This window comes from Crotalus tigris, unplaced genomic scaffold (genome assembly GCF_016545835.1).
Source record: "Crotalus tigris isolate CLP2741 ecotype Arizona unplaced genomic scaffold, ASM1654583v1 scf7180000018092.420879, whole genome shotgun sequence".
NCBI classification, from domain to species: domain Eukaryota; kingdom Metazoa; phylum Chordata; class Lepidosauria; order Squamata; family Viperidae; genus Crotalus; species Crotalus tigris.
The window spans coordinates 100429-117504 of NW_024096818.1; the positions used below are offsets into that span (position 1 = coordinate 100429).

At 54.9% G+C, this 17076-nt stretch overlaps 1 protein-coding gene across 4 annotated transcripts; it reads left to right on the forward strand.

Moving 5' to 3' along the window:
- The first annotated feature begins 316 nt into the window (after positions 1–316).
- On the forward strand, positions 317–16723 carry LOC120309897 (GTPase IMAP family member 8-like). 4 transcript variants are annotated; one of them, XM_039347581.1, is made up of 12 exons: positions 317–438; positions 2109–2181; positions 3010–3037; positions 6342–6958; positions 7629–7656; positions 8132–8221; positions 8474–8563; positions 8819–8902; positions 9162–9224; positions 11434–12050; positions 13887–13938; positions 15485–16723. In XM_039347581.1, exons 2-12 carry the CDS (start codon positions 2158–2160, stop codon positions 16123–16125), a joined length of 2334 nt encoding a protein of 777 aa, XP_039203515.1. In that variant the 5' UTR covers positions 317–438; positions 2109–2157; the 3' UTR covers positions 16126–16723. The 4 variants fall into 4 exon arrangements, with proteins under 4 accessions (XP_039203515.1, XP_039203516.1, XP_039203517.1 ...); XM_039347582.1 differs by lacking the exon at positions 8819–8902; XM_039347583.1 differs by lacking the exon at positions 8132–8221.
- Positions 16724–17076: the final 353 nt, after the last annotated feature.

The following is a 17076-nucleotide window of genomic DNA, read 5'->3' on the forward strand; positions in this document are numbered from 1 at the left end:
ACCCGCCCCTTTTTTCCCCGAGGGAGCCAAAGGAGGGGGGTCGTCCGAGGAGGAGAAGAAAGTCGGGGCTGGGGGGGGAGGTCTCCTGCTGTTGGGGGCGGGGGTGGGGACCCCCTTGTGACGAGCGGGGGGGGGAGGCACAGCTGTCGCGCTGTAACCCCTGAGGCGGCGGGGTGGGGGTGGGGGGGAAAGGCGAGGGAGGGAGGGAGGGGCCCCGTGTTTCTCGGCACTTTCCCTCCCCTTCCCTTTCTGGGAAGGGGGGGAGGGAGGGAGGAAGGGAGGGGCGGTCCCGGGCCCAGCCCCCTCCCTCCCCTGCCCCCGCCCGCCCCGGTGGAGGGGGGGGAAAGGGAAGCGGGACGGCTCCTGGGAGGCGCGGGGAGATCCAGAGCCAGACGGGGATCGCGCGCAGCTTTCCCAGCGGCAGCAGCAACAGCGCAGGTGGGGAGGGGGCCAGAAGAATCTCCCGGGGGTCCTTCCGCGGCGGGGCAAGTGGGGAGGGGGGGCAGACTCCGGGGGGTCCCCCTGCAGGGCAAGTGGGAGGGGGCGGAGGCCCCGGGGGAGGGGTCTTTCTCCAGCGGGGCAAGTGGGGAGGGGGGGGCAGACTCCGGGGGCCCTTCTCCAGCAGGGCAAGTGGGGAGGGGGCGAGGCTCAGGAGGGGGTCCTTCCCCTGCAGGGCAAGTGGGGAGGGGGCGAGGGTCAAGTGGGATTCTTCCCCTGCAGGACAAGTGGGGAGGGGGCGGAGGCCCCGGGGGGAGGGGTCTTTCTCTGGCAGGGCAAGTGGGGAGAGGGCGAGGCTCAGGCGGGGTCCTTCCCCTGCAGGCAAGTGGGGAGGGGGCGAGGCTCAGGTGGGGTCCTTCCCCTGCAGGGCAAGTGGGGAGGGGGCGGAGGCCCCGGGGGGAGGGGTCTTTCTCTGGCAGAGCAAGTGGGGAGGGGGCGAGGCTCAGGAGGGGTCCTTCCCCTGCAGGGCAAGTGGGGAGGGGGCGAGACTCAGGTGGGGTTTTTCCCCTGCAGGGCCAGTGGGGAGGGGGCGAGGGTCAAGTGGGATTCTTCCCTGCAGGGCAAGTGGGGAGGGGGCGGAGGGTCCGGAGGGGGTCCTTCCCCTGCAGGGCAAGTGGGGAGGGGGCGAGGCTCAGGCGGGGTCCTTCCCCTGCAGGCAAGTGGGGAGGGGGCGAGGCTCAGGAGGGGGTCCTTCTCCAGCAGGGCAAGTGGGGAGGGAGCGGAGGCCCCGTGGAGAGGGGTCTTTCTCCGGCAGGGCAAGTGGGGAGGGGGCGAGGGTCAAGTGGGATTCTTCCCCTGCAGGACAAGTGGGGAGGGGGCGAGGCTCAGGCGGGGTCCTTCCCCTGCAGGGAAAGTGGGGAGGGGGCGAGGGTCAAGTGGGATTCTTCCCCTGCAGGGCAAGTGGGGAGGGGGCGAGGCTCAGGCGGGGTCCTTCCCCTGCAGGGCAAGTGGGGAGGGGGCGAGGGTCAAGTGGGATTCTTCCCCTGCAGGACAAGTGGGGAGGGGGCGAGGCCAGCGGGGTCCTTCCCTGCAGGGCAACGTGGGGAGGGGGCGGAGGCCAAGGGGGGAGGGGTCCTTCCCCTGCAGGGCAAGTGGGGAGGGGGCGAGGCTCAGGCGGGGTCCTTCCCCTGCAGGGTAAGTGGGGAGGGGGCGGAGGCCCCGGGGGGAGGGGTCCTTCCCCTGCAGGGCAAGTGGGGAGGGGGCGAGGCTCAGGCGGGGTCCTTCCCCGGCAGGGCAAGTGGGGAGGGGGCGGAGGCTCCGGGGTCCTTCCCCAGCAGGGCAAGTGGGGAGGGGGCGGAGGCCCCGGGGGGGAGGGGTCTTTCTCTGGCAGGGCAAGTGGGGAGGGGGCGAGGCTCAGGAGGGGTCCTTCCCCGGCAGGGCAAGTGGGGAGGGGGCGGAGGCTCCGGGGGGTCCTTCCGCGGCGGGCCAAGTGGGGAGGGGGTCTCCGTGGGCGGAGGGCTCTTTCGGGGGTCCAGCCCCGCCAAGGAAAGCCAGAAGGGGAGGGGCAGTGCTCCCGTTTCCTCCCCCTCCCCCCCACCCGAAAAGGGTCTTGGGGCAGAGCTGCCCCCTCAAAAAAGGGGGTCTCCCCCCACCTTCTCTCTCCTTTCCAGTCCGGAGCCGAGAGAATCCCCCCCACCCCGCGAGCATCCACAGCCAGGAATGAGCTATCGGACCACCCGCCCGGTAGGTCTGAGAAGGGGGTCCTCAAAGGGGAGGGGGTGGTGTGTGTGGAGGCTTCCGGAAAGGGGAGACCCTTTGGGGGCCTGGATAGCCATCTAGACAACCCCCCCATCATGGTCCTGTCCCCTACTTGAAAAAATAAGTCTCCGGTGCTAAAGCATGCAGTGCCCGCCCCCCCAAAAATAAATGAGGTCTCCTCCAGCTTCCCCTTTCTCTCCTCCCCCGCCCCGCCCCTTCCCTCTCCCCCTCCCTCCCTGCCCCTCCTTTCCGATGCTCCCTTCAGAGCAGTGGTTCTCAACCTTTTTAATGCCGCGACCTCCAACTGGTCGTAAGTCGAGGACTACTCAACCGGTCGTAAGTCGAGGACTACTCCACTGGTGCAGCCCCGTTTGCAGACTGGGGCTTTTGGCGGGCTCAGCAGGGCAGAGACAGCCTGGATCATTCCTATTGGCTTTGGAGAGCCAATTGAATGAGACTCTGTTCAAGAGAGTCTCTTCGATTGGCTTTCGAAAGCCAACAGAATAAAAGGGAGGAGTGCAGCTAAGGAAAAGGGGGGAAAAAATGGCGGACGGCGTTGTTTGGCGACCCCCGTGAAATGGTCGTTCGACCCCAAATGGGGTCCCGACCCACAGGTGGAGAACCGCTGCTTCAGAGCATCTCAGACAGGTCCCCTCCCCTTAGCTGGGGGGGGATGCTCCAGAGCAGCCTTGAATAGGGTTTTGGGGGACCAAGCTGTGGTTTCTGGGTCCGGGGGGGGGGCAGCTGGTTCTCTCTGCCCCACTGGACACGCCGGGGCCACGTCTGACCCGTGTTTCCTTTCCACTCTTCCAGGGAACTATGGAGGAAGAGATCAGCATGGGTAAGTGAGGAGGTCACGCCTTTGGGGAGGGGGGGCAGCACGGCTAACCATGTGGAGGGTGAGCTGGTGCCAGTTCTGTCTAATGTAAGGACCCCCCCCCACTTTGCATCTTAAGAAGACAGAACTCTTGGAATAGTTCTTCCGACAGGCATCCTTTATTAAGAGAAAACGGTTGCAGGCGTTCTAGACAGGACTTGGGGTCCAAGCTCTCCCGTTCAAGGTTTTAAGGGGTTCCCCAGTAGCCCCACCCAATCACCCCCCCTTCTTCCAGCGACAGTCTCGGGCGTTATACTCCCACCCCCTTTTCCTTACTGCCGGCGGGAGGGAGACTTCAGAGAGAACTACATGAAAGGTAATAGCCCCCTTTGTTATGGTTAGCCCTTTTGGATGATACACACATCCAGTTCCTTTGAAGTGTACCGAAGGAAATGAGGGCCATAAAGCCCCTTTGTTCACTCCCTTTCCTTCCTCGTATGACAGAATCCAGAGAAGGCGGAAATGGGGTTTTCTATCATTGATAACTAGAGATGAAATATAATTGAATTCTGACATCTGCGCGGGATGGGTCTCTCCCCATAGCGAGCAGCCAGAGCCTTGCGGGCCGGCCTAGAGGAGGGGGTCCCTTGGCCCCTCTGTGGAGACCCCCTCCTCACTCCTAAACACAGTTGCCTCCCTCCCTTCCTCCCTCCCTAAGGGGCTCTGCGGCCCACGGATGGGCCTCCTTCCACGGTCCCTGCGGGTCCTCGTTATTATTCCGTGCCAGCCTGTGCTCCCAACGGCTGAGTCGGAGGCATCGGAGGAGGAGGTGGAGGAGGCATTTGGGGGGGCCATCAGGGGCAGAGGGGGGCTCTGATGAATTACAGGACTCACAGTGTGGATGCAGAGCCTGGGCCCTCCCCAGTCGTGTTTCTGACGAAGCTCAGCTGGGTGAGGAGCAGGCATCAGACTTGGAAGAATCACAACCGATGGACTTGCTAATCGACGCTCGCAGGCGGCGTCAATTAGCCAGAGTAAGGCAACAGAGGTCCACGAAGCACCTCCAAAGTAAGAAGAAACGGCAAGGGGAGGCACTGCCTTAGGACTGCTAATTAAAGGGGGGAGGTGTGTGTGTGTGGGGGGGTGCTGGTGGCTGAAGGCAACCGTGTTTGAAAACCGCGTCTGGGAATCTTGGTTTGTGACATCTCTTGTGACTTCGTGTCCGCTTTTTCCTCGGTTTCTTTTGGACTGGCGTTTGCTGTATTTGACAGGTTCGTCGACAGAATTAAAAGGGGTTTTTGTTTTTGTTTGCAAGTAATAATAATAATAATAATAGTAGTAATAATAATAATAGACCTACAAATAGAAATAGAAAGACTGTGGCAAAAGCAAGCAAGGGTAGTACCAATAGTCATAGGCTCCCTGGGCGCAATCCCAAAACAACTGGAGCACCACTTGAACACCATTATCGGCATTGACAAATTCGCCATTAGTCAGTTGCAAAAGGCAGCCTTACTAGGAACTGCTTCCATCCTGCGATGACACCTGTAATACCATCAAACATCCACATCTGCCTATCCCAGGTCCTGGGTAAGGACTCGATAGGTAGACAAAATGCCAAATCCAGTCTGAACTTCTGGCTGACTGTGAGATGATCAGTAATAATAATAATAATAATAATAGTAAAGTTGGAAGGGACCTTGGAGGTCATCTAGTCCAACCCCCTGCTCAGGCAGGAAACCCTACACCATTTCGGACAAATGGCTGTCCAGTCTTTTCTTAAAAACTTCCAGTGTTGGAGCATTCACCGCTTCTGGAGGCAGGTTGTTCCACTGGTTCTCACTGTCAGGAAGTTTCTCCTTAGTTCCTGGTTGCTTCTCTCCTTGATGAGTGTCCACCCGTTGCTTCTTGTCCTGCCTTCAGGCGCTTTGGAGAATAGCTTGACTCCCTCTTCTTTGGGGCAGCCCCTGAGATACTGGAACACTGCTATCCTGTCCCCCCTTGTCCTTCTCTTCGTTAAACTAGACATACCCAGTTCTAGCAACCGTTCCTTATGTGTTAAGTTCCTTCTAAGTCTCCAGCCTATTGTAGGAGCAGGGGTTTTGTCCTTGTGAAGTTAACAAGGATGACAATAGGCTGGAATAGAACAGTCCTTCAGCTCTCGGAGACCTACGTCGGACAGAGTCTGGTGACAGAGAAAACGCAGGATCACCGCAGAAGGAAGGCGGCAGTCTCACCGGTGGGCTGGGAGCAACAGGCAGGCAGGAGGAAGGGGCTGTCCTGGGGAACTCATGTGGGTGGGGGGGTGGTGGCCCCCAAGACCCATTTCAGCCAACCCCTTGGATCCAGCCCCGGCAGTCGGAATTTCCTCGGGCCCGCACGGATCGTCTTCCCCGCCGGTTTAATGGCACTCTGTCTGAAACAAACCAAGTTGGAAGCCGGCTTGCAAGCTTTGGGGGTGGGGGAGGGAGGAGGGCGAGCCTGCCTCTGCATCCTGCCCCCCCCAGCCCAGTGGGTCAGGCGTCCTCCCGCACCTCTCCACCAGCAGCCCTGAATCTTTTCCGGGTCACTCCGCTCGCTCGGATTAAAGCTTGGCCGGGGGGGGGGCTGGACACAGTGGCCGTATTCGGACATCATGTGGGTGGGGGGCTTATATGGCGCTCAAAGGGCTGCTGGGACCAGACCAGTGGTGCTCAACCTTTTTAATGCCGCGACCCCCAACCGGTCGTAAGTCGAGGACTACTCAACTAGTGCAGCACCGTTTGCAGAATGGGACTTTTGGCGGGCTGAGCAGGGCAGAGACAGCCTGGACCATTCCTATTGGCTTTGGAAAGCCAATAGAATGAGACTCTATTCGAGAGAGTCTGTTCTATTGGCTTTCAAAAGCCAATAGAATAAAAGGGAGTAGCCCAGCTAAGGAAAAGGGGGGGAAAAATGGCGGACGGCGTTGTTTGGCGACCCCCGTGAAATGGTCGTTCGACCCCAAATGGGGTCCCGACCCACAGGTGGAGAACCACTGGACCAGGGGGTAATTTCCTGACTTGGAGCTTCATTGTTTTATCAGTGGAGTTTTGCTAAAGTGGGGTTCGCACTTTGTGGGAATCTACACAGCAGAGTATCCCATTTTAGGGACTCTGGGAGATTCACAAAAAAAAAAAAAACATTCCTGAAGCATGTCAGGGCAGGGGTGACTCTTTTCCAAAATTGTCCCCATTTCCCAGCCTGCTCAATGACACCCCAACATGTCGGATCACGGCCACACCTTTCTTCCGGGGCATGTGTGAAATATCTCGATTCCTTTGTGTAACGTCGTCTTCCAAACTCACAGGGGAGGACGCCGAACTCCGGCTGATCCTGGTGGGGAAGTCCGGAGGCGGGAAGAGCGCCACGGGCAACACCATCCTCGGCCGGCCGGTGTTCAAGTCCATCCTGGAGCCAAACACCACCACCGTGAAGTGCCAAAAGGGTGAAGGAAGATGGCGGGACAGGAAGATCTCCGTGGTCGACACACCCGACATTTTCAATTCTGAAAACCACAGTGAGATTGTGCAAAATGAGATTGCGGCTTGCGTCCAACTGTCCCGGCCTGGCCCTCACGCCCTGATCTTGGTGACCCAGGTGGGGCGCTTCACCGCCGAAGATGTGACAGCTGCAAAACAGGTCTTGGATATCTTTGGGGACGAGTCAGCCAGGTGCACGATCGTCCTCTTCACCTGCAAGGAGAATTTGGGAGGGGAATCCCTGCAGGAGTACGTCCAAAGGTCGGACAGCCACAATCTGCGGGAGGTGATCTGGCGGTTTGGGGACCGCTTCTGCGGCTTCAACAACAAGGCCACCGGAGCCGAGTCGCAGGCGCAGGTCTCGGAGCTGATGGAGCTGGTGCAGAGAGTCGTTTCGGAGAACGGGGGGAGACACTACGTCAGCTGGATGTACGACATCCCCATGGTATGGGAGCAGCATGCCATAGAGCGGAATCAAATGGCAGCGTGGAAGTGGGCGAGGGCAGTGCTCTTTCCGGGCATCTGATGGAGCTGCTCCGTTTACACGAGAGCAAGGGGTCTCTCCTCTCTGGGAGACTCCAATGGGTGGGTGGGACAGCAGAGACACTCACGTTAGGACAGGCAATCGGGGAAGTGGAAGGGTGGTTCATGGGTGGAGAGCATGCAATGCCCCCCCCAACTCTACCTCCCTTTTTTCTCCTCCACCTGTGTCCCCCGCCATCCCTTCCTTCTCCCGATCCCTCCCTGCCCCTCCTTTCCTCCCTTCCTGGGTCCCATCAGAACATCGGAACCCTTCCCTCCCCGGTTAGCTGGGGACAGTGGTGGGATTCCAATATGTGAACAACTGGTTCTCTGTGTGAATGTCGCGTCCGGAAGTCCATTCTGGGCCTCGGCAGCAAAAAATTAGCTACCGGTTCTGCTGAACCGGCTGAATCTCACCACTGGCTGGGGGGATCCAGAGCAGCTTCTGGGTGATGCCTTGAATGGGGTGGGGGATCAGGTTGCTGTTTCTGGACATGAACGGGGTGGCAGCTGCCCCCCGTCCCACTGGACACGCCGAGGCCTCTGGGAGTCGAGACCCCTGTCTGACCCGTGTTTCCTTTCCACTCTTCCAGACAGCGACGGATGACGAGGCCAAGCTGGGTAAGTGAGGAGACCACGTCTGGCGTTTGGGGGGGGGGGCTGAAGAGGAACAAAGAGGATTCGGAAGCTGGAGCCTAAAACATCGGAAGATCGGGTGCAGGAATTGGGATTAGCCAGTCTAGAGAAAAGAAGAATGGTAGGGGGACTAGATAGCATGATTCCAGTATTTGGGGGGGGGGGCTGCCACAAACAGCACTCCTGACTAGTGCTGATGATGTTACTTACATGGGTCATGAAATGTCTGCAAGAAAACCACCCAGCTCAGAGGTCCATTGAGGACCCCCATTCTTCCTCCTCCTCTTCCTCCTCCTCCTCCTCCTCCTCCTCCTCCTCCTCCTCCTCTTCCTCCCCCCTCCCTATATCCTGATCTTGAGGCAAACTAGATACTGCCTGAAACCTAGAGCCAAACACAAGCTAAGGTATCAGTCTGGATGAGACACGCACACACCAACACATATCCCCGGCTCCTATCCAGTTCCAGATTCCGTGATGGATGCTCCTCTTCATCATGCTGATGGAGAACGTGAAGAAGCGACGATAGAAGATACGGCAGCAGGGACACCAGGTCATTCTTCTCATCTCCTTGACATAGGGGGGGTCTCTTAGTGCAGGGGACCCCCCAAACGTTTGGGCACCAGGGACCAGTTCTGGGGACCGGGGTGGGGGGGGGTGCCTTGGTTTCGTGTGCTTCCCTTATTTGCGTGGCCCGGGTGCTGGCAGACTAGATGGTGCCTGAAACCTAGAGCCAAATGCAAGCTAAGGTATCAGGCTGGATGAGACACGCACACACCAACACACATCCTCGGTTCCTATCCAGTTCCAGATTCCGTGATGGATGCTCCTCTTCATCATGCTGATGGAGAACGTGAAGAAGCGACGATAGAAGATACGGCAGCGGCGACACCAGGTCATTCTTCTCATCTCCTTGACGTAGGGGGGGTCTCTTAACGCAGGGGACCCCCCAAACATTTGGGCACCAGGGACCAGTTCTGGGGACCGGGGTGGGGGGCGCCTTGGTTTTCGTGTGCTTCCCTTATTTGCGTGGCCCGGGTGCTGGCAGACTAGGTGGTGCCTGAAACCTAGAGCCAAACGCAAGCTAAGGTATCAGGCTGGATGAGACACGCACACCAACACACGCACCCCGGCTCCTATCCGGTTCCAGATTCCGTGATGGATGCTCCTCTTCATCATGCGGGTGGAGAACGCGAAGAAGCGACAATAGAAGATATGGCAGCTGCGACACCAGGTCATTCTTCTCATCTCCTTGACGTAGGAGGGGTCTCTTAGTGCAGGGGACCCCCCAAATGTTTGGGCACCAGGGACCAGTTCTGGGGACCGGGGTGGGGGTGGGCGTTGGTTTCGTGTGCTTCCCTTATTTGCGTGGCCCGGTTGCTGGCAGACTAGGTGGTGCCTGAAACCTAGAGCCAAACGCAAGCTAAGGTATCAGGCTGGGTGAGACACGCACACCAACACACACACACAACCCGGCTTCTATCTGGTTCTAGATTCCGTGATGGATGCTCCTCTTCATCCTATGGAGGGAGAATGGGGAGAAGTGGCGATGGAAGGTACGGCCGCACGGAGATTTTGACGTAGGACGGGTCTCTTAGCATAGTGGCCCCCAAACGTTTGGGCACCAGGGACCGGTTCCATGGAGAGGGGTTTTTTTTTTGTGGACCGGGGTGGGGTATGCTGGTTTTTGTGTGCTTCGCTTATTTGCGTGGCTCAGTTGCCGGCATGCTGTGGACCAGTGGCGGTTCAGGGACCAGGGGTTGGGGACCCCTGTCTTAACGGCTGTTTTACATTATGGTGGATCCCACCCCCCCAAAAAAGTTACTTAAGATCCGATCCTGAAATTACAGTCCCCCCAGCATCCCAATGGTCGTTCGCACTTCTGACTGACCCCAAGGACACTGCAGTACCCCCCCTACCTATTCTACCCATCCCGCCACGTGGTCACTTCAAGCATTTCCCTTCCCCAACACGTCCCCGCTGGTCTTTCTCCTTCCACACCAGGTCCCCCTAAGCCAGGGGTCGGCAACCTTAAACACTCAAAGAGACACTCGGACCCGTTTCCCACAGAAAAGAAAACACTGGGAGCCACAAAACCCTTTTGACGTCTAAAATGAAGATAACACTGCGTCTATCGTTTTTTTCTTTTTACCTTTATGCTACGTATAAAAAAACTGTAGCGTGTTGCATTTATGAAATCAATGAACTACTCTCTCTCTCTCCCTTTCTCTCTCCCCTCTCCCTCCCTCCCTATCCCTCCGCCTCCCACCAGCCTCTGCTACAGTTCACATACTCTCTCTCTCTGCCAAATGACACTGCCAAATGAATAGCTCCCGCCGCTCCGGCCGTAGCGTGTTCGCTTCTCCCTCGCGCTCATCATTGCGCCCCCCCTTTCACCAGAATCCCCTGCATAGAGTTGGATGAGGCTTCTCGAAGTGGAGGGGGCTACCGCCCCCGAGTAACCGATTGAAGGAGCGGTCCGGGTGGGAAGGGGGTGGCCGGAATGCAGCCCAGAGCACCTTTACCTTGCATCAGCCTTATCGTTTCTGGCTGCTTTCCTCGTGCTAGCAGGGGGTGAACGAGGCAGGCGCCTTGTGCATAAAAGGTTCCCGCCCGCTGGAGCGAACCCATGCCGAAACCAGTTGAGAACCGGAATGGCTCTCATTTCCTCAGGAAACACCCTGTCATGGTTCCGACTAATGGAACACTTCAAAGAACGTCCAGGCATTGTTTATCCTAAAAAAGTCTTTATTCGTGTAACGACGTGTCGGCACGGCCTGGAGGATACCAAGATCTGAATTCCCCTCCCCTGAGCGCATATTTTGCCTGCATATTTCCCTCCCTTAATTTGCTGTCGCAAATCACAATCTCCAATCAGTTTGAAGGGCAAAGGTTCCCTTCCGTTTCTGTAGCCCGCGTTTTCCTTCTCTTGACTAATCCCCATACACATTCTTTCTCCTCCCCTCCCAGCATCATCTAAGTTAACTCTAAAAATACCACACAGCTCTGGATATTTTGTCAAAGCAAGAATTTCCAATGTGAGCAGCGTTGACATACCCATGCCCTAAATGTTTCCCTCTGGCTTTAATCGGATCCTCACACACCACTAGGCTCCTACATTCCACCTCCCTTAGCAATAGCAATAGCACTTATATATCGCTTCACAGTACTTCAGAGCCCCCTCTAAGCGGTTTACAGAGTCGCCTTATTGACCCCCCACATTTTAGCGACCACGGAAGGACGGAAGAGCTGAGTCAACCTTGAGCCAGTCAGCGTCGAACTCCTGGCAGTGGGCAGAGTTTGCCTGCAATGCTGCATTCTACCCACTGCGCCACCAGCGATCATGGTGGCGCAGTAGAGGCTGTTGAGCAGGGGGTCAGACTAGAAGACCTCCGAGGTCCCTTCCAATATTATGCCCGTACCGTGGCCCAGGACTATCGTCACGCAGCACACACCAGCAGCCCTGAGCCTCTTCACAGCTCAGTCTCAATTTGCTTGGCTCCAGCTTTGCTCATGGGGGCTGGACACAGTGGCTGTATTTGGACATTGCTAAAGTGGGATTCGCACGTTGGGGGAATCTGCATAGCTGAGTAGCCCATTTTAGCAACTCCGAGAGATTCAGATGAAAATATCACTGAACCACTTTCAGGGAGGGATGACTCTTTTCCAAAGTTGTCCCCATTTCCCAGCCTGCTCAATGACACCCCGACATGTTGTGAGGAATATCTCGATTCCTTTTTGTAACGTCGTCTTCCAAACTCACAGGGAAGGACGCCGAACTCCGCCTGATCCTAGTGGGAAAATCCGGAGGCGGGAAGAGCGCCACGGGCAACACCATCCTCGGCCAGTCAGTGTTCGAATCCATCCTGCAGCCAAACACCACCACCCTGAAGTGCCAAAGGGGGCAGGGAAGCTGGCAGAACAGGAAGATCTCCGTGGTCGACACACCTGACATTTTCAATTCTAAAAACCACAATGAGTCTGTGCGATGCGAGATCGGGGCTTGCGTCGAACTCTCCCGGCCTGGCCCCCACGCCCTGATCTTTGTGACCCAGCTGGGACAATTCACCCCTGAAGATGTGACAGCTGCAAAGCGTGTCTGGGAGATCTTTGGGGACGAGTCCGCCAGGCACATGATCGTCCTCTTCACCTGCCTGGAGGATTTGAGATGGGAATCCCTGCAGGAGTACGTTCGAAATTCCGAGAACCGCAATCTGCGGGAGCTGATCCGGTGGTGCGGGAACCGCTACTGTGGCTTTAACAACAGGGCCACGGGAGTCGAGTGTCAGGCGCAGGTCTCGGAGCTGATGGAGATGGTGCAGAGAGTCATTTCGGAGAACGGTGGGAGTCTCTACATCAACCGGCTGCATGAGGTGCCTGAGGTACGCGGATCAGCGTGTCGTAGAGTAGAATCAAATGGCAAAGTGGAACTGGGCGAGAGCGGTGCTCTTTCTGCCCGTTTACACGAGAGCAGGGGGTCCCTCCTCTCTGGGAGAACCCAATGGGCGGGCGGGACAGCCGAGACCCTCATGTTAGGACAGGCAATCGGGGGGGGGGGGGGAGGCAAATGGCCGGAGGTTAGTAGCCGAGCTCCATTCATTAGGAACCGGATGGCTGAATCGCTCAGGATCCCTTCTTCCTTGTTAGCAAAAGAAGGCAGAGAAGTGGGGGGAGAACAAGGGAGGGGACTGAGCTACAAGTGGGACACAGAAGCACCTCTGTTGTTGGGGGGGGAGTTCTAGGTAATTTGGGGAGGGGGCTTTCTCCTTTTCTGAAGTGTCTGCTGGGTCCTGTCCAGGCACTCAAACAAGGGGAGAGCCGGAATTGAGGATAGGGAGGGGAGACCTTCTTCCAAACTCCACACCCACCCACAGGACCCCCAATCCCATCTCCCCCCCCCTCCGCTAGGAATCCTTCTAGTGAGATTCCCAATTGTGGCCCTCCTGGAGGGGTTGGGCTGTTTTGTCTGGGGCGGGCAAGGGGGTGGGCTGTTTCTGCCTGGAGGCTCCAGTTGCGGTGTCCAATGAGGCACCTTTCCCGAAAGCCTTTCAGGGACTGGGGTGGGGGGGGCAGGTGAAGGCCCAGCACTGAAAGGCCCCATCCAGGAGAGGCGAAGGAGGATGTGGGTAGGCATTCCCCCCCCTCACTGTAATTGCTAGCCCTGCTCCACTGCCCTGGGCAGTGGGGTCCTTCCTCAGCCAAACCAGAACAGGCACCTCTGCCCGGCCCAGAAACTGGACCACCGTCGGTGGGCGGAGTGTGGGCTGTGCCCGCATTCGGCCTCTTGGGGGCGCCCTTGTTTTCCTGCTTGTCCGCCAGCTCTTCTTCCGGGATGGAGCTGGCCCGTCCCATTTGGGGGTCTGTGCGGGACCCAGGAGGAAGGAATCTGTCCGAGCGTGCAGAGTCGTATAGCGCGAGATAAGCCACGAGTAAACACAGTAAACAGTGGTCTATAGTAAATGGTGGTTTGTCTTACACTATCTACAATATCATACACCAGGAGCAATCTACATGCACGTGCTAATAGAGCAGGATCCAACACACCAGAGTTACAGCAGGAAACGGAAGGGAGAGAGGACACATCAGCAGAGCTTTCCTTTTATGCGAAGGCTCTTCAAGAGACACAGACCCTGCTGACTCATTCCCATGGTTACAATTTACATCTTACGTTCCATAAGCTGGTTAGCTGTTCAATCATTACCTTGACAGAATCCCCTTCCCCAAACCCTTTAGAGGGGTGCTCTTGGCGAGCAGTAGGGGTAGTCCTCGGCTTACCGGCCATAAGTGAGCCCCAAATTGATGTTGCTAAGGGAGAAATTGGTCGAAGGGAGTTTGCCCAATTCGATGTCTTTTCTTGCGGCAATCATTTAGGGAATCGTTCAGGGGGAGAGAAATGATAGATACATAGTGATAGATAGATAGATAGATAGATAGATAGATAGATAGATAGATAGATAGATAGATAGATAGATAGATAGATTAGATAGAGACAGACAGACAGACAGACAGACAGGCCCCTTCCAATTCCCCCAAAGAGTGGGGGGGATGGAGAGAGAAATCAGGATGACTCTACCTCAAGTGAGGAGGGGGTGACTCTTTGTTAAGCCCCCCTCCAATTCCTGCCTGTGTCTTCTGGGGGGGGGGGAGAAGAGTTCCTGGGAATTTCTGAGCAAGGCAAGGCTCTCCTTTGGTGTGACTCGCTTTCTCTTTTCATGCAGACACTAGATTTGTGCTGTGCGGCTTGTCTGGAAATGGCTGGAAGCATCCAAGGTAAAGTCTTGGGGTGGTGGGTGGTAGGTGGGAGCTACTGTCCTGGGTGGAGGGACAGGCGAGGATGGCTGTACACTGCTGATGGGAAATGAGGGATATGTCAAAAGCAAGAATATACATTCTTGCTTTTGACAAGATACACACACACACACACACACACACACACACACAAACACACACACACAGAGAGTAATAATAATGGCGACAACGATAATGATGGCTAGAGAGAGAGAGATAGTAATAATAATAATGACGATGATGATGATGATAGCTAGAGAGAGAGAGTGTAATAATAATGACGACGACGATGATAGCTAGAGAGAGAGATAGTAATAATATGACGATGACGATAGCTAGAGAGAGAGATAGTAATAATAATGACGATGATGATGATAGCTAGAGAGAGAGAGAAAGATAGTAATAATAATAATAACAACAACGATAATGATAGCTAGAGAGAGAGAGATAGTAATAATAATAATGACGATGACTAGATAGTAATAGACTAGAGAGAGAGATAGTAATAATAATGACGATGACGATAGCTAGAGAGAGAGATAGTAATAATAATGACGACAATGATGATAGCTAGAGAAAGATAGTAATAATAATAATAACAACAACGATAATGATAGCTAGAGAGAGAGAGATAGTAATAATAATAATGACGACGACGATAATGATAGCTAGAGAGAGAGAGATAGTAATAATAATAATGACGACGACGATAATGATAGCTAGAGAGAGAGAGATAGTAATAATAATAATGACGATGACGATGATAGCTAGAGAGAGAGATAGTAATAATAATGACGATGACGATAGCTAGAGAGAGAGATAGTAATAATAATGACGACGATGATGATAGCTAGAGAAAGATAGTAATAATAATAACAACGACAATGATAGCTAGAGAGAGATAGTAATAATAATAATGACGACGACGATAATGATAGCTAGAGAGAGATAGTAATAATAATAGTGACAACGACGATGATGATAGCTAGAGAGAGAGAGAGAGAGTAATAATAATAGTGACGATGACGATAGCTAGAGAGAGCGATAGTAATAATAATAATGATGACGACGATGATGATAGCTAGAGAGAGAGATAGTAATAATAATGGCGACGACGATAATGATAGCTAGAGAGAGAGATAGTAATAATAATAATGATGACGACGATAATGATAGCTAGAGAGAGAGAGAGAGAGAGAGAGAGAGAGAGAGAGAGATAGAAAAATGGATAGACAGTGAGTGAGTGAGTGAGTGCCAGGAAAGTCAGCAGATTCAGGCAGTTCAAATTAGTATCATGATTTATAGCAAGCTTCAGTTCGCTACAAGAATCTGACCTACTAACGGATCAAGGGAAATGAACGGGAGATAAGAAAGGCACTCAAGGTGGACTGGATTTAGATCTCATGTTGACGGGCAGGGATGCATGACTGAGGACGTCTTTGACCCCACCCACGGACACAGCCTGCTCATCTCCTCCAACGTTGCTGACCGATCCCTTTCTTCTCTCCTCCCCCCCTTTGTGTCGTAGAACCCGAACGGAGGATTGTCCTGGTGGGCAAAACCGGGAATGGGAAAAGCGCGACGGGAAACAGCATCCTGGGAGGCAGACACTTTGTTTCCGTCATGTCCCCTAAGTCAGTGACGGCGACTTGCCAAAAGGTGGAGAAGACCTGGAACGGCCGGAAGATTATGGTTGTTGACACTCCTGGCTTTTTCGACACCAAGGTTTCAGACAAGGAAACTGCTGCCGAAGTGAAGAAGTGCGTGAGCATGTGCAACCCAGGTCCGCACGTCATTCTGCAGGTGATGCGTCCTGGCCGTTTCTCCAAGGAGGAAAAGAAGGTGGCGAAGCTGATCAGTAAAATCTTCAGCTTGAACGCCAAGAATTACATGATCCTCTTGTTCACCCGGAAAGAAGACCTGGAAGGAATGAGTCTGGAGAACTTCCTATCTCAGGGTGACGACTCGCTTAAAAGACAGACCAAGCAGTGTGGACAACGCTACCTGGCCTTCAACAACAAGGCCGAAGGAGAAGAACGGGAGGAACAGATGGCCGAATTGATGACCATGATCGATCGGCTCGTAGACAACAACGGAGAAGCTCCTTGTTACACAGAAGACATGATGAAGAAAGATGGAAAGCACTACAAAAAGTGTTCTATTCTCTAACAGACACCAGAAAGAATCTCTACTGGATCCTCTGCTCCATGGGGGCAGCTCTCCCCAAAGCCACAGCCCCGCGTTTTCCCCCTTCTGCTCTGAGTTCTAATCCAGACCTCCGAAGAACCCCAGTCAAGAGATTCGTGGTTGACTCTCCCTCAGAACCCGGTTTCTCCTCTCGGATGACGGGGACTTCCTACAGTGGGAAGATCCTGTTCCCCCCTTCCAGTATCAGCTGGCCCCACAGCCTAATACTCTCCCATCCTGGACCCTTTCTTTTGGACCTCTCAGTCCTTCGAGGTAGACCAGACCAGGAATCCACCAACGCAAGAAATATTAGAGCTGGACTTTATCAGTAGAAACGACAGCAGGAGAATCTTGAAACCGTCTCAACTCCCGCTGGCACCAAAGCGCATCAAGGCCAGGCAGCCTTGAGGTTCTTTCTCATCCTTTCCTGCTTTCCTGGGGAGAATTCGTGTTTTCCTAACACAGTGGTTCTCCACCTGTGGGTCGGGACCCCATTTGGGGTCGAACGACCATTTCACGGGGGTCGCCAAACAACACAGTCCGCCATTTTTTCCCCCTTTTCCTTAGCTGTGCTACTCCCTTTGATTCTATTGGCTTTCGAAAGCCAATAGGAATGGTCCAGGCTGTCTCTGCCCTGCTGAGCCCGCCAAAAGTCCCATTCTGCCAATGGTGCTGCACCAGTTGAGTAGTCCTCGACTTATGACCGGTTGAGTAGTCCTCAACTTACGACCGGTTGAGGGTCGCGGCATTAAAAAGGTTAAGAACCACTGTCCTAACAGCTGCCTTGATCTGTTCCTTCTTTCCACTGGGCAACCGGGAGAGTCAGTAGGGAGGGCGTTTCTGTGTCAACCAAAGAGCTTACTAAAACATCTCTTTGCTTATGAAAAAGGCTGTGTGTGTGTGTTTTTTTTTGGGGGGGGGGGAGTTGGGAAG

Excerpts from the sequence above, each read along its gene's own strand:
- LOC120309897 (XM_039347581.1), top strand. The coding sequence starts at position 2,158 with ATGAGCTATCGGACCACCCGCCCG. Across the intron at positions 8,222-8,473 it reads TACGGCAGCAGGGACACCAG|TTCCAGATTCCGTGATGGAT; the intron begins GTCATTCTTCTC and ends GTTCCTATCCAG. Across the intron at positions 8,564-8,818 it reads TACGGCAGCGGCGACACCAG|ATTCCGTGATGGATGCTCCT; the intron begins GTCATTCTTCTC and ends ATCCGGTTCCAG.